This window comes from Salmo trutta, chromosome 21, assembly GCF_901001165.1.
Source record: "Salmo trutta chromosome 21, fSalTru1.1, whole genome shotgun sequence".
In the NCBI taxonomy this organism is placed as follows: domain Eukaryota; kingdom Metazoa; phylum Chordata; class Actinopteri; order Salmoniformes; family Salmonidae; genus Salmo; species Salmo trutta.
Genome location: NC_042977.1, coordinates 9,501,506 through 9,525,855, shown reverse-complemented (window position 1 = coordinate 9,525,855; position 24,350 = coordinate 9,501,506). Strand labels below are relative to the sequence as shown.

Below are 24,350 nucleotides of genomic sequence, written 5' to 3'. Positions count from 1 at the left end.
CGAAAATCTCCCCCCTGCCAGAATTCTCCCCCCTTCGGGTTCTTCACTGCTGCGACATGCTTGCTAGTTCAGATTTCTGCTCTTTGCTCCTTTGTCAGTTTAGCCTACATTACTACATTTGCCCATGTCGCCCATACCCAAATGCGCTACTGATTTTTGTATTAGTCTATAAATAAATCTCTGCCAAAATTCGTCATCTCTCCTATATCTTATTCGACTAGTATTTTTGAAAGTATAAGGATAATAATTCAGTCATAGTTGTTCTGAAATATGTATTGCTTGCCAACAATGGTTAATTCTGGGGTGCGTTCAGTTCGCTTGAACGCTTTCTACTTTGCGTAACGGTTTGTACTGAACTACACCAAAATGTTATTTTACGTTCTTGAACTGATTTTGAGATACGCTTGTGCCGGTTGGTTTGGTGCGGCTTGAAGCAATGACTGACGTATTTAAAAGTGAGTGGCCATGCTGACAGTGTCCCTCAACCCAACCCCTCCCCGTTTTTTAACTGGCCGTTCAGTATAGCACCGTTTCCGTACAGTTGAACGTTCCAGAACGTAAAAACGTACTGTTGTTTCCACTTTATTGATTGACTAAATAACCAATAGACGACTACATGGGCGTGGATTCGCGACAGCGTTTACGGGAATTGACAAGACGCTTCCTTGGAAGACCCACCGCCGAGACTTAGCAACTTCATTGTACAGGATTTAAAACCCTTATCAATGATACATGCTCAAAAACGTCATCGTAATAGGATGATATAAGTAGCCTACATTGATATTGGACCGTTCATGAAAGATAAAGTCATTTTTTTTTAGACATTCGTGGACGGCATAAAGACATAGGTGAGTTTCATCATAGGGCGTTTCATCATAGGTTATTGTCACTGGTCTACTGTAAGTACTGTAAGTAAGTAAGATGTTTCAGATTTCCCTCGGATTTCCCTTAATTCACATACTCAGAGTTGAACATTCTGCTCTTTGAAGATACACATGGATTTAAAAATGAACAATGTTTTTTTGTTGTCATCAATTATAGATTTTGTATGATTTTGTACTCAGATTTTCCCTTTTACTTTCAGGTAGCCTATGATTTTGGATTAATCTGGTTTTAAATATATGAGCTAAAATGACATCAAAGTCACTATTACATATTATGCACTTATTAAAGCCATATAGTAGCCTACTATGGCGATATTTTCATCCTCTTAACATTAATCTTCTCTTTAGTGAATGCCTCGAAACAAGGCAATGGACATGGGCAGGCAACTGTTGGTAAAGATGCGGAGGACGAGGAAGGGCAAGTTCACGCCAATCCCTGTATTACCACAGGGCCTCGAGGTCCACTTCTACCTGCGAGACTCTCACCAGCTGGAGTTTCTCCGGGGTTGTTACACTGCTGAGGAGCTGTGCACAGAGGCAGCCAAGAAGTGTGGTGAGTCTGAGTCTGTGTTACATACAAAGAAATATATGGAAATTAATACAGTAACATAATCATAGTTTATGTCCCCCCTCTTTGTTCACTCTCTCTTTTTCCCTCTTTCCCCCTGTCTGTCTCTCGCGCTCTCTCTCACACGCAAACCCCTCTCACACAGACTGTAAACTCTCTCAGACCAAAAGTCTTACTAAGATCTCTCACTCAGCCCTAAACTCCAAGTCTTCTTTCCCTCTACTGAGTTGCTCATCTGAATGTGTGTTATGGATAATGAATATGAAAGGTAGCAACTTGCTGGTTCTTTGTTGAGGGAAATCATATTTCTCTCTCTTTTTAGGCATTTCGCCTCTTTGCTTCAATCTGTTTGCCTTGTATGACGAGGGCGTGGACATCTGGTACCCTCCCAATCACACCTTCAAAATCGAGGAGAGCACCTGCTTAAAGCTTCACTATCGCATGAGGTAAGCCTAAGGGTATGTTGCTCCTCAGTTTGTCACAAATATTGAAGGAACAAAGCAGAGGTAGCCATTTTCGATTGCAGCAGCACTTTGGTCTACAAATGCGCAAACTTGAGATAAAAATAACTTTCTTACAAAAACTTCATGCTGACATTGAAATACCCTCGTCTCTTTATCCAGGTTCTACTTCACCAACTGGCATGGTGCGAATGACAATGTGCCACGTGTTTGCAGACATGCCCTCAAGAGAAAGAACGGCAATGGGCCGAAGACCGAATCAGGGGGTACGGCACTCCTTGAGGCTGCCTCACTGAAGTATTTGTTTGCCCAGGTATAATTTTGCAAAAAAAAAAAAGTTTTATACAGTTAAAAACAGTTGTATCCTCAAATGTAGAATTCTAGCATACACAATCATATATCCGGATTCATGTGTTTGTGCATTGGCTTTTCCCAGGGTCAGCATGACTTCCTGAAGGGACGGGCCCCAGTGCGTAACCCTCAGAATGAAGAGGAGGCCCACTGTATTGAGAATGAGTGCCTGGGAGTGGCAGTGTTGTCTATCACACACAATGCCTTGGAGAAGAACATCAGCAACCCATATTTAGGTGGACAGATCAGGTAACTAATCGTCACTCACAAAGAGGTTCAAAATGAAGCTGGTGTTACCATCTTTCTTATACACACTCATGCACACACACATACACCCCCGACTCAACCAAATCTCTTTCCATCCCACCCAGCTATAAGAAATACATCCCAGAGAGCGTGAACCAAATCATCAAGCAGCGGAACTTCCTGACACGAGTCCGCATCTCCCGGGTGTTTCAGCACTTCCTTAACGAGTTCAACAACAAGACAGTGAAGAACAACAAAGTCAACACCCATGACATCAAGGTCAAATACTTGGCTACGCTGGAGACGCTGACCTGTGGGTTCGGCTGTGAGGTGTGTAGCTAGATGTATTACAGTACCCATAATGCACTGCGTAACCATGTTTGCAGACACGCTATTAATTAAAGAAAGAATGGCACTGGGCCAAAGACAGAACCAGGTGGTACTCTAAAAGTCTGTGTAAAGTACTGTATGTGTAAAGATGTTCCTGAAGCTAATATAATGGTGTCCTGTCTCATTAAAGATGTACAAGCCTGAAGTGCTACGTGTGACTGACAGCGAAGGGGAGATCGAAGGAACACCCACTTCCTGTAACCAGGGTCAGCCCACCCAGTACCAAGTCCTTGTGTCTGGAAATACAGGGATCAAGTGGCGGAGGAAGCAACAGAATGTGAGTATAGTATTTTGTAGTTTAGAATGTGTAAATTATGGCACACATTGTATCTATCAATATTATCTAAATATCATCTGATATGTTGTTCATAAAGAGATAAAAACATTTCATGTCCATCTATTTCTCAGAATGCATGGACCGCCAAAGAGAAGAAAAAATCTAAAAAGTACAAAACCGACATCAACTGGAAGAACAAACCAGCTCAAGACCTTTCGAATGACTGGAATACATTCTCTGATTTCTATGAGATTACACACATCAACATCAAGGGCTCCACAGTCACTGTCCACAAGCAGGACAACAAAAAGATGGTAAAGTTTCATTGGTTTAAAGGTGCAATATGCAGAAATCACCATATCCTGGTTGCTAAAATTGTAATAGTTTGCCTAATTTCAGTTAATGTGACAAAACAAGCAATGTATAGTGTAGAGAATCATTGTACCATCTAAACCCATGTGAAATATATTTTCAATAACCAAAAATATTGTATTTTCAGCTGTTTGAAGCTGGTATACAAAACCGAAAGAAAAAGAGTCAAAAACGAAACTTAAGAATGGGAATCATTGAATTTGATGGGGTCTCCCAAAAAGTTACATATGGTTTAAGCTTCAGAGGAAACTTAAGCATTTAATAATGCTGAATATCTGAGTGAGCAATCTTGAATGAGACTCCGTCAGTGTATACTCTATTACCCATTTTCTCTTTCATATTGGACATGCACCTCCATTGTCATTTGTTGTCGCTCTATCTCCACCACAGGAACTGAGCCTGGGTTTCCATGCAGAGGCATTGTCTTTTGCCACCCTCATTGATGGATACTTCCGTTTGACAGTGGATGCACATCACTTCCTGTGTACAGATGTGGCCCCTCCCTCTGTGGTACAGAACCTGCAGGAAGGCTGTCATGGTCCAATCAGGTGAGCTTAAATATTCCCATTCATTCGTTAGAGAAAATGTAAATATGAATAAAATACAAGATTTTTATAATACTGTCAATTTGTCAGATTATACAGATATCTTTGTCAGTAACCACATTTCCATCTACAGTTTTTATGCGAGTAAGGTCACACCGTATAGATAAAAAAAATCAAGACAGCCGTGTTGGAAATAGGAAGTTTCAGTCAATTTTATAATTGCTGACAGATCATTTGTTTGTTTGACATGGTAGGATCATATCGAAGTGAACTTGGAGTCACGCGATGCTATGGTGTGTGGTTCTCTCACTATGACTCGGGAAACCATGCAATTTATTCAGCTACAGATTAAATAAATTATGATGAACTTCATAGTGTGGTGAAAGTGCACAGTAATGAGCTTGATGCACCTTTCCTTCCAATCAATATTGAGGGTCTTATTCTGGTGACATGATGATCGATGCTTGTCTGCTATTTAACAAATACAAATATTCTCGCTCTTATCCATAATAATCTCATCGTGTAGAGTAGCCTACCCGCACTGTATCTGTGAGCTGTTGGCAAGAGCGCACGTGCCAAGACCAGAGGAGGCACATTTACTATTTAACAGAACAATTTTTGTGACCACTATTGGTCGAGTGGAAAATGAAAAAAAAAACGTTCGATTTTTATTCGGTCCATGAAAATGTAAGTGAAAAAGTACATTTTCTGTGCACTACTTCACTGATTTCTGTGCACTGATTGTTATTCGCAACAAGTCAGTTTGGTGGAAACCAACCACTGGTTGGAAACTGCGCATATTTTAGAATATTCGGATGAGAATCTGTCGCCAATTGGATGGAAACCTAGCTAGTGATACAGTAATACTTCTATACTAGTGTAGAACTGAGTTGATCCACCCCTTTTCCCATGATGCAATTTGGCCTCTCCCCCTCCAGCATGGACTACACCTCCCACAAGCTGCGTCAGGAGGGCAGCGAGGAGGGCATGTATGTGCTGCGCTGGAGCTGCATCGACTATGACCACATCATCCTGACTGTCAAATGCAATGAAGTACAGTACCACTTCCACCATCTGCCTCACCCACAGTCATTTAGACATGTATACAGCCACTCTCATTTTCAGACAATGATACATTTGAACATTTTTGTGAGGCTTTCTCACTTTTAAAAACCTGGCGGCGCTATCGTGTTAGTGACTATCTTGTTAGTCACCATTATTTGACTGAACTGAATTGTGACAATTTGTTGCTGTAAAACGGTCTGTGTAAATAAATGGGCTTGATTACTCCCTTACTTCTCTTCTTATTGGCTCTCCTGCTGTAGGTGGACCTGACCGATAGCCATCCGTACCGTAGCTTTAAGATCGAGGTGGGGCCGGAGGGCTACGGTCTGAGTGGTACAGCCCTGAGGCAGCCCTCTCTCAGGGAGCTGATGGAACAGCTGAGGGGCCAGAGACTTAGTACAGACGGAGTCCTCTTCCAGCTCCGCAAGGCCTGCCCTCCGCAGCCCAGAGGTATGGTATGATACCCAGCCCCAATTCTACACACACTTAGAAGAAAAGGTGCTATCTAGAACCTAAAAGGGTTCTTCGGCTGTCCCCATAGAACAACCCTTTTTGTTTCCATGAACAACTCTTTTGGTTCCGTTTCCACAGAGGGTTCTACATGGATCCCAAAAGGGTTTTCTACCTGTAACCTAAAAGGGTTCTATCTGGAACCAAAAAAGTTTATGGGGACAGCTGAAGAACCGCTTTGGAACCTTTTTTTCTAAAGTGTATCACTACGGCACCTAATCCCTGACCAGAGGTTTGGCACCTTATGCCAACCAATACACCAGACCTGGATGTGTTATTCTCTTTATACCACTATCAAACAGGAAATGTTGCTCAGTGACAGGGGTTTTCCTGAATTCGGCAGCTCTGTCGCCTGTTCTCACTTCAGAGGGAGAAGATTGGTGTGTGTCTAGATTTTTTCCCCCATTTCATTTTTTTTGGTTTGTTTCAGAAATGTCTAACCTGCTACTAGTGACAAAGAGAGATGCGGAGCCGACGTACCCCGTACAGAGTCATGTCATCTTCCACAAGATCCTCAACGAGGACATAGTGCAGGTGTGTGTGTCTGTCTGCTTGTGTGGATTTGAATGTGCTTGTGTGTTTGCATGTTAGCCTTTACTATGTGTTTTACAGTATGTTTGTGTGCACAGGATGCCCTACACTGACAATACTACTTTTTATTGAATTTCTTTTGATCGACCAATAACGCTATTCTGTCCATAACCGTGTCTGTGTCTCTCATATGTCTATATAGGAGGAGCACTTGGGCTGTGGCACCAGAACTAACATCTATGCTGGCAAATTTAAGATAAAGAGTGAGGAACAGAAGGATGTGTGGGGTTCCCAAACCTACCACGAGGTGAAAGTGGTCCTGAAAGTGCTAGGGTCCCAACACAGAGACATCTCTATGGTGAGAACACACACACACACACACACACACACACACACACACACACACACACTGTATAAACAAAAAGTGGCTTTGTAAATTAATGTGATTAGCATACACATTAACCTTTTATTGCAGTGGGCTAAATCAGGGTCACACAGAGTTTTTCTTGGTAGCCTTAAACAAATCTACTTTGATACTAAAGTATACACCTCACACACATGGTTATGGGCTTAGAAAAAAAGAAGAGGCCTCTACCATGTCAGGTATAGAGTTGAAATGTACTATATTTAGAGTTTACGTCCCAATATTACACTTTTATATACATCACAAAAGACTGAATTATAACAAAACCGTTTGATATAGAAACGGTTTTGCCCCTATACCCAACATTTTTGGCTTTAAAAAAAAATATATATAATGTTTATTAATTATGAAATTATGAAAAATATTAATAACATTCCACCCATGAGGCTAGAAGGTCATTTGACTGCAGGAAAGGGCTACCACACATACATACCTTGTGACTTCTCCCTTTGACTTTTGACTCTGACCTTTGACACTGAGCTCTTTCCGCCAGACTTTCTTTGAAACGGTCAGTATGATGCGTCAGGTGTCCCATCAACACATCACTCTGCTGCACGGTGTCTGTGTTCGCAACCATGACAGTAAGTCATCCTTCCTTCCTCTTATTTTGACTCTTAAACTGAGAATGCGATATGCCACAAGCCGCAGGAAGAACCTAAGTTAATGCAGATGAGCGCCATGCAAGACTATGTACTCACGTATCTGTGCATGTTCATGTGTACCCTTCACACTCCTACACCATGATATCTGCACGACAACAACTAGGGAGAAGTTTAGCCTTGCGCTTCACGCTCTTAGTTGTGGAAGTTGACCCGATACTGCTGATTAGTTTGCATCGCTGAAGGTTAGGACATAGATTGTCTGCATATACCGTATATTGTGGAAAGTCTCTGACAGCAAAAGTATTATTATTATTTTTTTTATTAAGTTGCAACCTACTCACACTTTTCTATCTGAAATAGGCTAGACTTTTTTTTGTACCTCTAACTGTGTGTGTGTGTATGGTGTTGTCGCTGTTCAGATATCATTGTGGAGGAGCATGTGACGCTGGGTCCTCTGGATGTGTTCATGCGGGGACATCGTCTTGAACTCAGCACCTCCTGGAAGTACCAGGTGGCCAAACAACTGACCGGCGCCCTCAGCTACCTGGTGAGACGTGATGAGACGAGACACAATTGCGATTTGACACTACAGGGCCAAACCGAGCTGTACTGGGCTGCCCTGATGGGGGAAAAAACAAGCTGGTCTGACCAGCATGGTCTAGCTGGTTAGGCTAGCTAACTAGCTGGTCAAGCAGGTGATTCTGGTGACCAGCGAAAACACAGCGAAGGCACAAGAAGAAAAAAAGAAGGCTGGTCACCAGCATGACCAGCCTATGCTGGTCTGTACAATTTTTTTCTCCAAAATGGTGGCCTGGTTATGCATTCCCCATAGTTACTGGAACCGTGGTAGAAAGGACAATGTGAAAAGAAAATACCAGAGCCGGTCTAGTATGATTCTGGTTGACCTTATAGTACGAATCAGGCATAGAAATGTGCCATTATAATAACATTGCATTCTATAATCTAATATAGAATGTAATGGTCTTGGAACTTGGTGCCAACCTGGACAATACAGTAGTAGTAGTTTGTCAAACTTGTATAGATCTATATGGGTCTAGACCTGACCCTTCCCCGTGTTTCTGTCCCCAACAGGAGGATAAGAAGCTGGTCCATGGCTATGTGTGTGCTAAGAACGTCCTAGTGGAGCGGGATGGCCTAGAGGGAGAGACTGGGCCCTTCATCAAACTGAGTAGCCCTGGGGTCTCCATCTCCGCTCTCAACATACAAGGTGTGTGTGTGGTGTGTGCGTCTCTGTGTGTCTGTTTTTTCCCCAGCTGACAAGGCTGTGTTGTATTGCAGAGTGTGTGGAGAGGATCCCGTGGATCGCCCCAGAGTGTGTGAGAAACAGCCAGGCCCTGAGTGTTGCGGTGGATAAGTGGGGCTTTGGCACCACACTGTGGGAGATCTGCTATGAGGGAGAGGCCCCTCTCAAAGACAAGAAACTCATAGAGGTACACCTACACTTTCCCTGACAAGACAGTGAGCAACACAATCTCTCACTCACAACCACCCCCAGACTCCTGTGACATAGCCTAACTATTCTTAAAAAAAAAATGTATCCTTTATTTACCCAGGAGAGATACAGTGAGGGAAAAAAGTATTTGATCCCCTGCTTATTTTGTACGTTTGCCCACTGACAAAGAAATGAGCAGTCTATAATTTTAATGGAAGGTTTATTTGAACAGTGAGAGACAGAATAACAACAAAAGAAATCCAGAAAAACGCATGTCAAAAATGTTATAAAATGATTAGCATTTTAATTAGGGAAATAAGTATTTGACCACTCTGCAAACACATGACTTTCTTGTAGTTGGCCACCAGGTTTGCACACATCTCAGGAGGGATTTTGTCCCACTCCTCTTTGCAGATCTTCTCCAAGTCATTAAGGTTTCAAGGCTGACGTTTGGCAACTCGAACCTTCAGCTCCCTCCACAGATTTTCTATGGGATTAAGGTCTGGAGACTGGCTAGGCCACTCCAGGACCTTAATGTGTTTCTTCTTGAGCCACTCCTTTGTTGCCTTGGCCGTGTGTTTTGGGTCATTGTCATGCCGGAATACCCATCCACGACCCATTTTCAATGCCCTGGCTGAGGGAAGGAGGTTCTCACCCAAGATTTGACGGTACATGGCCCCGTCCATCGTCCCTTTGATTCGGTGAAGTTGTCCTGTCCCCTTAGCAGAAAAACACCCCCAAAGCATAATGTTTCCACCTCCATGTTTGACGGTGTTCTTGGGGTCATAGGCAGCATTCCTCCTCCTCCAAACACGGCGAGTTGAGTTGATGCCAAAGAGTTCCATTTTGGTCTCTTCTGACCACAACACTTTCACCCAGCTGTCCTCAGAATCATTCAGATGTTCATTGGCAAACTTCAGACGGGAATGTATATGTGCTTTCTTGAGCAGGGGGACCTTGCGGGCGCTGCAGGATTTCAGTCTTTCACGGCATAGTGTGTTACCAATTGTTTTCTTGGTGACTATGGTCCCAGCTGCCTTGAGATCATTGACAAGATCCTCCCGTGTAGGTCTGGGCTGATTCCTCACCGTTCTCATGATCATTGCAACTCAACGAGGTGAGATCTTGCATGGAGTCCCAGGCCGAGGGAGATTGACAGTTCTTTTGTGTTTCTTCCATTTGCGAATAATCACACCAACTGTTGTCACCTTCTCACCAAGCTGCTTGGCGATGGTCTTGTAGCCCATTCCAGCATTGTGTAGGTCTACAATCTTGTCCCTGACATCCTTGGAGAATTTGGAATCTGATTGACTGATTGCTTCTGTGGACAGGTGTCTTTTATGCCTTCCCTGTGGCTCAGTTGGTAGAGCATGGTGTTTGCAACGCCAGCATGGTGTGTGCAACGCCAGGGTTGTGGGTTCGATTCCCACGGGGGGGCCAGTGCAAAAATTTTTTTTTTTAAATGCATGAAATGAATGTATTCACTACTGTAAGTCGCTCTGGATAAGAGCGTCTGCTAAATGACGTAAATGTAAATGTATACAGGTAACAAACTGAGATTAGGAGCACTCCCTTTAAGAGTGTGCTCCTAATCTCAGCTCGTTACCTGTATAAAAGACACCTGGGAGCCAGAAATCTTTCTGATTGAAAGGGGGTCAAATACTTATTTCCCTCATGAAAATGCAAATCAATTTATAACATTTTTGATATGCGTTTTTTGTTGTTGTTGTTGTTATTCTGTCTCTCACTGTTCAAATAAGCCTACCATTAAAATTATAGACTGATCATTTCTTTGTCAGTGGGCAAACGTACAAAATCAGCAGGGGATCAAATACTTTTTTCCCTCACTGTATCTATTTCAGAGCGGAGGTCTTGAGTTATTTCATTGAATACACCTGTTTATTTGACAGTTGTAGACTGCGGTATTCTTACAATATTCATAGCATATCACTTAGAAGCAAGGTATTGGAATCAGTATTGGAACAGTCTTGGTTCTGATCCATCTCCTCTCTTTCTCTCCGTGAGAAGAAGGAGATGTTTTACTCGGCCCAGTGTTCCCTGGTGACCCCAGACTGCCCTCAGCTGGCTGAGCTCATCACCAAGTGCATGAACTACGACCCCAAGAGGAGGCCCTTCTTCAGGGCCATTGTCAGGGACCTCACCGGGGTGGCCGAGCAGAGTAAGAGGACACACATTTTTATCTGTCTCTGTTGTCATTATCACCTGCATGTGTATGCAGACAAGTGTGTGTGTGTGTGTGAGAATGTGTTTGTATAACCCTATCTATTTGTGGCCCCTCCCCCAGACCCAGTCCTGCCACCTGGTAGGGTGCCCATCCAGGAAGTGGACCCCACTGTGTTTGATACCAGGTTCCTCAGGAAGATCGATGACCTGGGAGAGGTAGGGACTCTCTTAATACATGTATACTTTACTTTTGGGGTGCTTGTCTTCATTTTAAAGGGGCAATCTGGGATTGGTACATCCATTTTTTGACTTTTTTTAATTATAGCCATTGATTTGTGAAGAATATCTCTTATATTTAATTTAACTAGGCAAGTCAGTTAAGAACACATTCTTATTTACAGTGGGTTAACTGCCTTGTTCAGGGGCAGAACGACAGATTTTTACCTTGTCAGCTCGGGGATTCGATCCAGCAACCTTTCGGTTACTGGTCCAACGCTTTAACCACTAGGCTACCTGCCACCCCAACGCGTCCTTGAGCTCAGAACCCAAAATATGAGTGGCTAGGTGACCGATTAGTTTTTTTTATCCTAGTAATACCCCTGTAATGTGACGATTGAGGTATGTCGTTGTGTGTGTGGTACAGATATGAACTGTACTTGTTTGGGTTAGTATGTGTTCATTATGTCTGTGGCGTGCTTTATTCTAGAATTGTTCTTGTGATGTGTGTGTCTACTGTGCAGGGTCACTTTGGTAAGGTGGAGCTGTGTCTGTATGACCCCCGTGGGGACGGCCGGGGGGAGCTGGTGGCGGTCAAGTCTCTGAAGCCAAACAGCAAAGGCCAGCTGGCCTGCCACCTGAGAAAAGAGATAGATACCATGAGAGAACTCTACCACCACAACATCGTCAAATACAAAGGAGTGTGTAGTGAGGAGGGTGAGGATGGCAGTGCATGCAATCCTACATACACACATAAATGTATACTGTATGTAAATATACATACACACACACCACACACACTTGTGTGAAAATCGTGTTTCTTTGTCTAGGTGGGAGGACCACTAAGCTGATTATGGAGTACCTGCCAGCGGGGAGCCTGAAGGACTACCTTCCCAAAAGAAAACACCAGACTGACCTCAAGAGACTCCTCCACTACGCCCTCCAGATCTGCCAGGTATTGTAGTATGGAGCTTTATTAATACCCCCCAAAATTTAATTTCATTGTTTTAACTAGCCCCTATAGGTATTTATGTATGTACTGCGGTTTCTGATTATGGAGAGAGTTGGACATTCTAAAGCATTGCAGTCCTTATTTATATGAACTTTCTGCTACTTACAAAGAAATGAACACCGTTGGTAACTGGCTAGTACTATATGGAATGTTGTGTTGAATGTTTCAATGACTCCTAGAAACCACAAGACTGCCAGGTAAATAGCTATAAAAGTAAACAAACTATAAAAACAAGTGAAAATGTGTGTGTGTGTGTGTGTGTCTCTCAGGGAATGGATTACTTGGGATCCCAGCGGTTCATCCACCGGGATTTGGCGGCCAGGAACGTTCTGGTGGAGAACGAGAGCACAGTGAAGATCGGAGACTTTGGCCTGACCAAGAGCATGAAGGAGGACAAGAGTTACTACACAGTCAAAGAGGAGACTGACAGCCCTGTGTTCTGGTGAGCAACTTAGAAATAGAATGACAAGGCCAGGTCCCAGAACTTAACTTGATGGTTCACTCCCAAATCAAAGTTAAGGAGATAAGGTCACATACCATTTAAAAGCCTGGAAGCCAGTCTATCATTGCTATCTGTGATGGATCAGATTAAAACCTCTAATGATCTTGACAGGTTGGGGCTCATTGTATTGACATTAGCTGACATATTTACCTTGGTCGTGTTCATTGATAAGTAGACACCAAACGGAAGAAATCAAACTGAAAAAAGTGAGGGACTACCTCAACTTGAACAATAAGAAATGTTATCTCCAGGTGTTTTTGCAAAACATTTTGCTACAGTATGTGTTGTCTTGTAGGTATGCTCCTGAGTGCCTGATGGACTGTAAGTTCTACCCTGCGTCTGACGTGTGGTCTTTCGGAGTGACCCTCTATGAGCTGATGACCTACTGCGAGACAAGCAGCAGTCCTACCACGGTAAATAACTTTCCCTCTGTGTTTACCTCACTTCACTATGAAAATAGTTTCATACAAATTTGTTAAACTTTATTCATTTGACAAAACACTAGGAGTCAGACATTTTAACATGTACTGTATCTGATGTCTTAGTTCATCAAGCTAGCCCTTGTCTGTTATGGGATCAAATTATTCTGCAATTCAATACTCTGACCTTTCTCCCTAAGTGTGCACTTCATGGATTTTAAAGAAAATGACTAGAGTAAGAAATATGGAGAAAACACCTTCCCCAAGCTTGCACCAATCCAATCCTTTTAAATGCATGGGAAGAAGTGCATGAGTGTATACTTTGAGAGAAAAGACTGGGGTGTAGGTACGGCCATCTGTTTTGGTTTTGATCATGTGACATGGTTGTTCACAGGTATTTTCGGAGATGCTTCAACCAACCAAAGGTCTGATGACTCTCACCCGATTGGTGGAAGTGCTGATAGCCGGCAGGAGGCTGCCCTGTCCACCTCGCTGCCCAGACACGGTAAGAGAACTCCGGGAAGTGGTGTCATCTGTTCACCAAGGCTGTAGTCTTTCCTTCTCTTTCATCTGAAAGCTAAAGTGCCGGGATGAGGTTTTCCCGAGGTACAGGTCTAGGATCAGCCTCCCATCCCCCAATCCTAAGCTTAACCATTAGTGGGGAAAATACTAAATAGACCCAAGATCAGCGTCTAAGGGCAACTTCGCTCCAAACTAAAGATATTAGTACCCTTTCTAAATACACATTCAGTAGTGTTATTCTATACTAAAACTATCCTCAATAGGAATGAGTGGGAATAGAACATCCTGCACATCCGATGGTTCCGAGCAGGTGCTGGGGTATCAAAGTCAATGTTTACGGCGTTCACTCACTGCTGTAGAATGCAGAGAAAAATGGGGCGATTCAAGAGGGTGCTATGAAATTAATGTCAAAACATAGTTTTCTTTGCCCTATGTCATTACAAATGATCCAGAATGAATCATTAGATTGTTCTCTACAATATTATAACCTTAATATACTTATACTTGACCGTGTTGATTAAATAGAAACGTTACTATTTAGAGGTGTTTCCGCTGGTTGGACCAATCAAAATCAACGTGATACCGTCGTCAATTTCAACTCCAGATCCTTCGCTTTCATTGCCTATAACCAAGATCAATCTGCATTGAGAGGGGCCGTTTCTATGGCGATTTAAAGGGAAAGACAACATGAATGGCTTCTGATTGGGATATGTACGTACGTTCTGATTGGGATATGTACGTACGTTCTGGTTGGGATATGTACGTACGTTCTGGTTGGGATATGTACGTACGTTCTGGTTGGGATATGTACGTACGTTCTGGTTGGGATATGTACGTGTCGTCCCCACAGTGATATGATAAGGTGAATGCACCAATTTGTAAGTCGCTCTGGATAAGAGCGTCTGCTAAATGACGTAAATGTATATCTCAACCAGAAGCCATGGATTACAGACAACATCCGCACTGAGCTAAAGACTAGAGCTGCCGCTTTCAAGGAGCGGGACACTAATCCGGACGCTTATAAGTAATCCTGCTAGGCCCGCCGACCAACCATCAAACAGGCAAAGCCTCAGTAAAGGACTAAGATTGAATCCTACTACACCGGCTCTGATGCTCGTCGGATGTGGCAGGGCTTGCAAACTATTACGGATTACAAAGGGAAACCCAGCCATGAGCTGCCCAGTGACGCAAGCCTACCAAATGAGCTAAATGCCTTCTATACTCGCTTTGAGGCAAGCAACACTGAACCATGCACTGAACCTACTCTCTGTAGCTGATGTCAGTTAGACCTTTTAAACGGGTCAACATTCACAAGGCCGCAGGGCCAGACGGATTACCAGGACTCCATACTCAGAATGCTCTGATCAACTGGCAAGTGTCTTCACTGACATTTTCAACCTCTACCTGACCGAGTCTGTAATATCTTCATGATTCGAAAAGACCACCATAGTCCCTGTGCTCAAGAACACCAAGGTAACCTGCCTAAATGACTACCACCCTGTAGCACTCACGTCTGTAGTAAAGAAGTGCTTTGAAAGGCTGGTCATGGCTCACATCAACAGCATCCTCCCGGATGTCCTAGACCCACTCCAATTCGCATACCGCCCCAACAGATCCACAGATGACACAATCTCCATTGCACTCCACACTGCCCTTTCCCACCTGGACAAAACGAACACATACGTGAGAATATTGTTCGCCGACTACAGCTCAGCGTTCAACGCCATAGTGCCCTCAAAGCTCATCACTAAGCTAAGGACAGAGGCACTAAACACCTCCCTCTGCAACTGGATCCTGGACTTCCTGACAGGCTGCCCCCAGGTGGTAAGGGTAGGCAACAACCCTTCTGCCATGCTAATCCTCAACACGGGGGCCCCTCAGGGGTGCGTGCTTAGTCCCTTCCTGTACTCCCTGTTCACACACCACTGCGTGGCCACGCACGACTCCAACACCATCATTAAGTTGCAGACGACACAAGGATGGTAGGCCTGATCACCCTGACAGCAGTGAGACAGCGTAGAGGGAGGAGGTCAAAGACCTGGAAGTGTGGTGTGCACGACAACATCTATTCCCTCTCAGGAGACTGAAAAGATTTGTCATGGATCCTCAGATCCTCAAAAAGTTCTACAGCTTCGAGAGCATCCTGACTGGTTCCATCACCGCTTGGTATGGCAACTGCTCTGCATTTGGCCGCAAGGTGTTACAGAGGGTAGTGCATACGGCCCAGTACATCACTGGGGCCAAGCTCCCGGACATCCAGGACCTCTATACCAGGTGGTGTCAGAGGAAGGCCCTAAAAATTGGCAAAGACTCCAGCCACCCTAGTCATAGAGTGTTCTCACTGCTACCGCAAGTGATACCGGAGGGCCAAGTCTAGGTCCAAAAGGCCCCTTAATAACAGCTTCTACCCCTAAGCCATTACACTGCTAAACAGTTAATCAAATGGCTACCCCGACTATTTGCATTGACCCCCTTTTTTATACTGCTGCCACTCACTGTTTATTATCTATGTATAGTCGCTTTACCCCTACCTACATGTACATATTACCTCAACTAACCTCGGTACCCCTGCACATTGATACGGTACTGGTAGCAAGGGTTGCAAAGGGTCGGAAACTTTCCGGGAAATTTTCCATGGGAAGTTAAGCCCTGGGATTTGGGGAATTTTGCTTAACTTCATCAAATAAGTTTGCCTATAACAGTGAACTTTTTTGTGGGATACACAAGGCAATTCTAGGTCTTGTGGCATATTTTGGTTAAACTATCCCCAATTCAATGGAATTGGAACCCTCTGCATGCACAGTGCATTCTTCCATCACATGTACAGCTGATTCTCAAGATCTTCCACATTAATGAGATGCTATTGAGCCCACACTACTACACTGTCTGAGGCAAGGACTACATGCTTTCTGGTAAGTTTTGATACTTGGTGGGGTGAATATATTTTATATGACATTATTTTTTTGTTAACTAGTAAATAGTAGCCTACAGCAAAGTGTGTTTAAATTATTTCTAACTTGTTAACAATTTCTGCTAGTTAGTTTTTGCTACCATGTGGGTTTTAGCTTGCTTGAGCCTGTTAACTGAGGAGTGTTAATTTACCTGTTTCCATACATGTTTCATTTTAAAACATGTATCTTAGAAACATGTATCAACATGTATCTTACATAGAATTATATTTGTTGTTTTTTTTAACTCATTTTTTTCCTAATCTTTACAGGAAAATGCTATGTGCACTATCTGATGTGTGGAGACATTTCACTGCAGCTAATGTAGAAGGAAAAACTGTGTACATTTGTAAATACTGTGCCAAATCATATGTGAAGAATACAACAAAGATGCAGAATCATCTGGCCAAGTGCATAAAGTTCCTTCAGCACTCACAACAAGCAACCTCTGACAAAAGTCCCTCTACTTCCATTCAAGGTGAAAATTATGAATCAGACACCTTATCGATAGCAACAGCTCATGGTCCTCCTGGAATCAGTGGAGGCACGTAGTCAGATAAATGCTGATTAATGTCTTGCTCGAGCTGTGTATGCAACTGGTTCACCTCTGATGCTCACAGGCAATGTGTATTGGAAGAGATTTCTGAATGTTCTTCGCCCAGCATACACCCCTCCAACCAGACATGCTTTATCTACTCATTTGCTGGATGCAGAGTTCAACAGAGTTCAAGTGAAGGTCAAGCAAATCATAGAGAAAGCAGACTGTATTGTAATCATCTCTGATAGGTGGTCAAATGTTTGTGGGCAAGGAATAATGAACTACATCATCTCCACCCCTCAACTAGTATTCTACAAGAGCATAGACAGAAGGTACAACAGACACACTGGTCTCTACATTGCAGATTAGCTGAAGGCAGTCATCAAGGACCTTGGACCACAGAAGGTATTTGCACTGTTGACAGACAATGCTGCGAACATGAAGGCTGCTTGGTCTGTGGAGGAATCCTACCCTCACATCACACCCATTGGCTGTGCTGCTCATGCATTGAATCTGCTCCTCAAGGACATCATGACACTGAAAACAATGGATACAATCTACAAGAGAGTCAAGGAAATGGTTAGGTATGTGAAGGGTCATCAAGTTATTGCAGCAAACTTTGTCACCAAGCAAAGTGAGAAGAATAAGAGCACCACATTGAAGCTGCCCAGCAAAACTCGTTGGGGTGGTGTTGTCATCATGTTTGACAGTCTCCTGGAGGGGGAGTCTCTCCAAGAAATGGCCATATCACAGTCTGCCGATATGGACAGCCCCATCAAGAGGATCCTCCTGGATGATGTATTTTGGGGAAAGACTGGTAAGCAGCCTGAAGCTCCTGAAACCTATAGCAGTAGCCATTGCACGGATTGAGGGAGGTAATGCCATCCTGTCCGATGTTCAGACTCTGCTTGCAGATGTAAGAGAAGAAGTCCATACTGCCTTGCCCACTTCACTGTTGCTCCAAGCAGGGGAAACTGCAGTTCTGAAATACATCAAAAAGCACACCTCAGCGTACTTCTTGGACCCCGAGTATGCTGGCAAGAGCATCCTGTCTGGTGCAGAGATCAACAAGGCCTATGGTGTCATCACTACCGTGTCTCGCCACCTTGGCTTGGATGAGGGCAAGGTTCTTGGCAGTCTGGCGAAGTACACTTCCAAGAAGGGCTTTGGGATGGAGATGCAATATGGCAGTCGTGCCATCATTTGCATCAGCCACCTGGTGGAAGGGACTTTGGATCTGAGGCTCTTTCCCCTGTTGCATCTATCATCATCCTCCAAATCCCACCAACATCAGCCGCCTCAGAGCGCAACTGGTCCTTGTTTGGGAACACACACACCAAAGCACGCAACAGGCTGACCAATACAAGGGTTAAAAAATGGGTGGCCATGCGGGCAAATTTGAAGCTTTTTGAGCCTGACAATGAGCCATCCAAGGTTGGAAAGTGACAGTGAAAATGAGGCCTCAGAGTCTGATGTTCAAGAGGTGGACATTGAGGAGATCCAGGGAGAAGACATGGAAGCCTGAGAGGAAGACAACAAAAGCTTTAGTTTGTAGACTCATTTTACAGATGTATGTTGAAAATGTTTTTGGGAGATACGATGGATCATTCAATATTCCCTTTCTTTTGTTGTTCTGTGAAATCATCCCATGTGAAGAGTCAACTCATTTTATTAAAGTTAAATTCGTAACTAAAGAGTTTTTAAAATTTATATTGGAAGGATTTAATCATTTGCAATTGTCTACTTATGATAAGGTAAAAGGTTTATGTTTCTGTCTCCATATGATATGGTAAATATATCCAATGCAAAAAACATCTCCATTTAAATGGTATTAATATTAATTTGCATATATTTCCATTAATTACCATATATTCCTGTTAATTCCCACGGGAAGTTTCCACCTCTGAATATTCACCAAAATGTGCAACCCTACTGGTAGCCCCTGTATATAGCCTCGTTATTGTTATTTTGTGCTGTTTTTTATATTGGATAAAAGTATATTCCCATGTGAGGCCGTGGGCTAAACAGAGTAAGTTAGTGTAGTTAACAACCAAAGATTAAGACGAAAGGTGGTCAAAGTAGTAGCCTTCAATAAAGTCCTTGGCATATCTCCTAATCTGACTTTGGTAAGGTCGATTTGTTCTTCACATTTCCGTCTCTGGTAAGCTCAAGTTTATTTGTCACATGCACAGGATACAGAAGGTGTAAACGGTACAGTGAAATAGTTACTTGCATAGTTTGCTATATCAAAAATAGAAAGTGCTGAGATTAAATATTTTTCAATTATTATACTGAACAAAAATATAAACGCAACATGCAACAATTTCAAAGATTTTTACTGAGTTACAGTTCATATAAGGAAATCAGTCAAATAAATTCATTAGGCCCTAATCTATGGACTTGACATGACTGGGAATACATATATGCATGATGGTCACAGATGCCTTAAAAGAAAGGTAGGTGCGTGGATCAGAAAAACAGTCAGTATCTGGTGTGACCACCATTTGCCTCATGCAGCGCGACATCTCCTTTGCATCGAGTTGATCAGGTTGTTGATTGTGGCCTATAAAATGTTGTCCCACTCTTCAATGGCTGGATATTGGTGGGAACTGGAACAAGCTGTTGTACATGCCGATCCAGAGCATCCCAAACATGCTCAATTGGTGACATGTCTGGTGAGTATGCAGGCCATGTAAGAACTGGCATATTTTCAGCTTGAAGGAATTGTGTACAGATCCTTGCGACATGGGGCTGTGTATTATCATGCTGAAACATGAGGTGATGGCAGCGGATGAATGACACAACAATGGGCTTCAGGATCTCGTGACGGTATCTCTGTGCATTCAAATTGCCTTTGATAAAATGCAACTGTGTCCGTTGTCTGTAGCTTATGCCTACCCATACCACAACCCCACCGCCACCGTGGGGCACTCTGCAACAAACGCTCGGCCACACAAAGTCATACACGTGGTCTGCAGTTGTAAGGCCAGTTGGACGTACTGCCAAATTCTCTAAAACGACGTTGGAGGCGGCTTATGGTCGAGAAATTAACATTCAATTCTCTGGCAACAACTGTGGTTGACATTCCTGCAGTCAGCATGCCAATTGCACGCTCCCTGAAAGCTTGAGATGTCAGTGGCATTGTGTTGTGTGACAAAACGGAAGATTTTAGAGTGGCCTTTTATTGTCCACAGCACAAGGTGCACCTGTGTAATACAGCGGCGTAGCCACGGGTAGCAGTTTGATCTCAGGCCTACCCCCAAAAAGTTCCATAAATTATTCAATATTGTTGTATTTATTTCATAACATTTTTTAAGAAATTTATTTTCTATGGGTAATTTTAATATAATATAACAAAGAAATAGTCCGCGACAATCAAGTTGGCTTCCAACTATTGGTTACATAAAAAAAATGTATACGGTGGTTTACCTGAACAACCGGGCAATGTCACGTGGCTAAACCTTGTAGCGCATAAGCTAGCAAGCTCTACCACGTTAGCTTACTCGAATTGACTCACCAGCTAAGGTAATTTAGTAGTTCTAGTAGTTTTATGGCAAACCAAATGTCGATCGCTAGGTTTTTCAAAAAAAGACGTCTGGAGGAAAAGGAGTGTGTGCCAGAAAATAATTTGGATCAATCTACCGATAGCTTCCAGAATGAGACATTAACAGGTGGCGCCAGGATAGAAACAACCACAATCGCCATCACAACCGCCAATGCCACGTTGAGCCAGGCATGCTTGCCTACCCCACTGTCTCCTCTCATTCTTGATGCTGCGGGTGGGGGTGAACCTGCAGTAGGTCCACCTACAGATTTGTCTGCCGTTGATGAACCAGCCTGTCAACCAAATCTTGCAAAGTTCCCTTCAAGTATGATAAATGGCAAATACATTCATGCTGGAATGATTAAAGAAAGAGCTGTTGGGTTTATGGAAACCACTGATTTGTCTGAACAAGGAATTTCTCAGAAAATACTTGGAAGTGTTGCAACCCCTGAAGTTGGATCCCACTCTGTGTGTGGGTTTTTGTTTCGATGGTGCTTCAGTCATGTCAGGGAACAGAGGGGTACATGTCCTACTAAAGTAAACATTTAAGCAAGCAGTGTATGTGCATTGCAACTCCCACCGTTTGAATTTGGTTCTGTGCACTGCTGCAAAAGTGTCGGGATATGTCAGTACTTTTTTTGACACAGTAAACCAGCTACACACATTTATGAGTGGATCCCACAGACATGCTCGATTCATAGAAGTACAGAAAGAGTTGCATCCCGATAGACCATGAATCGAGCTAGAAACATCCACGGATGTACGGTGGAGTTCAAAATCAGGGTCTGTGAGTAGTAGTAAGTGTAAGTGCAGTAAGTGCTGTTACTGCTAGATTTCATTTTAGAGGTTCTTGCAGATTTTTTAGAGGCTTGAGGACAAACCAAATCCAGAACAATACGTTTTTATTCCTGTTAGTCACGTTTAGTAAATTGTTTGACACTAGTGATTTTGCTACGAAGGGATTACAAAGCTCCACATTATTTGTGACGGACGGTATTGGCTTAATTGAAATCCTCAAAAGCAGCTTTTCTATGTTCAGAGAACTCAGGGGGAGACTGATAAAGTTCTCAAGCTAACTGAAGAGATGATGATTAAGCATGATATTAGTAATTGGGATGTGAGTGCATCACGGCAGCGAAAACTGCCTGTAAAATTGGCAGACAGTGTAGTCACATCTTCATTAAGGAAAACATCCAGCATCAAGAGTGACAGTGACCAGAGGCAACTTTGGAACAATATTCTAGACAGACAGATTACTGAGTTAAACTCAAGATTTTAAGAAGACACATATGGGATCATTCAAGCAGCAGCCTCCTTTTCCAAAGAATCCAAAACCGACGGCCTTGAAGAGCAGCTGAAGACCACATGCGATCATTATGCAATATCAATTGAGGATGCTGAATTCACTGTTTTTATTCAGCAGTTGAGTTGCAACATGAACATGGGAAAGAGTGACTTTTCGTCCATAATGAGTGTACTTGACAGCTGCCCTGATTATATTTTCCATAATATAAACTCTGTTAAAGATCATTGTCACACTTCCATTGACATCATGCAGTGTGGAGAGACTTTCTCAACAACAACTAGGATAAAACAATTGTCTTCGCACATCAATGACAAGCGCCCGGCTGAACCACTTCAGTTTGCTGTCTTTTTAGAGTGAACTGACAGATACATTGGATTATGATGAAATCGTCACCGTATTCAACTCAAATCCTCGCCGTCTGAGCCTTGTGATGTAGGTCACGCCTTATGATACCTTACCTTTAGTAGACGTATCTTTTTATAGTGCTACTGCCCGCCGTGATATAAATTGTAACATCAAACAGTGGCTTGTTTGCCCATCGATATTAAAGTGCGCCTGAAGATGAGTTTTATGTTGTTGGCAACTGGTCTAAAGTTACTGTCTTATTTTAATATGCTGGGATAGGTCATTATTTGTGTAACGAGGTTGCTCCAAGTACTATGCACTAGTATAAAACGATTGTATTACGAAATAATATACGGTGCACGTCACAAAATAAATGTAATAAATAAGTAGAAAAAATGCCTATCCAATTTTTCTAGGCTTATCCAAAAAAAAAAAGTCTGGCTACGCTACTAATGATCATGCTGTTTAATCAGCTTCTTGATATGCCACACCTGTCAGGTGGATGGATTATCTTGGCAAAGGAGAAATGCTCACTAACAAGGATGTAAACAAATTTGTGCAAAACATTTGAGAGAAATAAGCTGGAACATTTTTGTGAACTTTTATTTCAGTTTATGAAACATGGGACCAACACTTTACATGTTGCGTTTAACTTTTTGTTAAATGCTACAACCACCCTCCAGCCACATCTAGCTAAGTGGATGGGTCAGCAAAGTCTAGACATGTTCACATGTTCATGAAATACAATGGTGGCCGTAATCCCTTTCAGACACACCTGATTAACTTGATGGGTCATGTAATCATCTGGCGATGTGGAGTCTTTTGTTTAGACATGTAGTTAGCTAAACAATGAACCATAATCCCAACCCATACAATACAAACAGATTGTCATAGCTAGCCACCACGCATAAAATGCAGTAGTATGAATCTGTAAGTAGCTAATGCTAACCAACTAGGTTCATTGTTAGCTAGCGAGCAATCAAGTTAAGGTTCGCTAGCTAGCTAACAATACTCTTTAACTTGCAATGAAAAAGGCTTTCTGCCTAAATTAGAAACGTATGATATATGAAAATGTAGCTAGACTCTTACCCATATACATGCAGGAACGCTTCATGGCAGACCGGAACCCCTTTAACAAAGTAAGAAGTCCTGTGTCTTTTCCGTTTTGTTTGTACAGCATGTTTGGCCCGTTGTGACAAGTCTCTAAACCAACTAGGCTTGTAATTTAACAATTATATTCTTATTTACAGATGGCATACAAGTTTGTTATTAAGGCACATGAAAGTTCACATGTTCCCGAAGGCATTTCTGTCAAAAAATGCATTTTGATGGAGAGAATTGTTTTTCAAATGCCTCACCTGTGAAGGAGTGACGTGCGACATACTCATACATATCTCTCTCCCTTTCTTCTTTTCTGTGTGTGTGTGTGTGTGTGTGTGTGTGTGTGTGTGTGTGTGTGCGCGCGTGCGCAGGTGTACTCTCTGATGAGGAGGTGTTGGGAGTATGACCCGGCGAACAGGATCCAGTTCAAAGGCCTGATCACAGAGCTGGAGACGCTGCTGGACGAGAGGCACAGAGGAGATAGACTGGCTGTCTGAACTGATAGAGCTCACACATAGATGGATATATACAATAATATAATATACACTGAGTATACCAAAACATTAGGAACACCTTCCTAATATTGAGTTGCTCCCCCCACCCCTTTTTGCCCTCAGAACAGCATCAATTCGTTCGGGGCATGGACCCTACAAGGTGCCGAAAGCGTTCCACAGGGATGCTAGCCTATGTTGACTCCAATGCTTCCCACAGTTGTTTCAAGTTGTGTGGATGTCCTTTGGGTGGTGGATCATTCTTGATACACCTGGAAAATAGGTTGAGTGTGAAAAACCCAGCAGCGTTGCAGTTCTTGACACAAACCGGTGCGCCTGGCACCTACTACCATACACCGTTCAAAGGCACTTACATTTCTTGCACATTCACCCTCTGAATGGCACAAATACTCAATCCATGTCTCAAGGCTTAAAAATCATTATTTAACCTGTCTCCTTCCCTTCATCTACACTGTTTGAAGGGGATTTAACAAGTGACATCAATAAGGGATCATAGCAGGTGTTCTTAATGTTTTGAACACT

General features: G+C 42.9%; 1 protein-coding gene across 1 annotated transcript; it reads left to right on the top strand.

The window, feature by feature from the left end:
- The first annotated feature begins 623 nt into the window (after positions 1–623).
- LOC115156625 (tyrosine-protein kinase JAK1) lies at positions 624–23,877 on the top strand. Its single transcript, XM_029704129.1, has 25 exons — positions 624–848; positions 1,233–1,437; positions 1,775–1,898; positions 2,076–2,226; positions 2,350–2,513; positions 2,636–2,840; positions 3,031–3,177; positions 3,309–3,491; positions 3,940–4,097; positions 5,033–5,147; positions 5,420–5,609; positions 6,100–6,203; positions 6,403–6,558; positions 7,118–7,205; positions 7,646–7,773; positions 8,319–8,454; positions 8,526–8,677; positions 10,708–10,858; positions 10,985–11,079; positions 11,604–11,796; positions 11,910–12,034; positions 12,361–12,533; positions 12,889–13,006; positions 13,407–13,517; positions 23,688–23,877. The coding sequence occupies exons 2-25, from the start codon at positions 1,236–1,238 to the stop codon at positions 23,811–23,813; spliced, it is 3,495 nt and encodes a 1,164-aa protein (XP_029559989.1). The 5' UTR covers positions 624–848; positions 1,233–1,235; the 3' UTR covers positions 23,814–23,877.
- Positions 23,878–24,350: the final 473 nt, after the last annotated feature.

Excerpts from the sequence above, each read along its gene's own strand:
- LOC115156625 (XM_029704129.1), top strand. The coding sequence starts at position 1,236 with ATGCCTCGAAACAAGGCAATGGACATGGGCAGGCAACTGTTGGTAAAG. Across the intron at positions 7,774-8,318 it reads CCGGCGCCCTCAGCTACCTG|GAGGATAAGAAGCTGGTCCA; the intron begins GTGAGACGTGAT and ends TGTCCCCAACAG. Across the intron at positions 8,455-8,525 it reads CTCCGCTCTCAACATACAAG|AGTGTGTGGAGAGGATCCCG; the intron begins GTGTGTGTGTGG and ends GTTGTATTGCAG.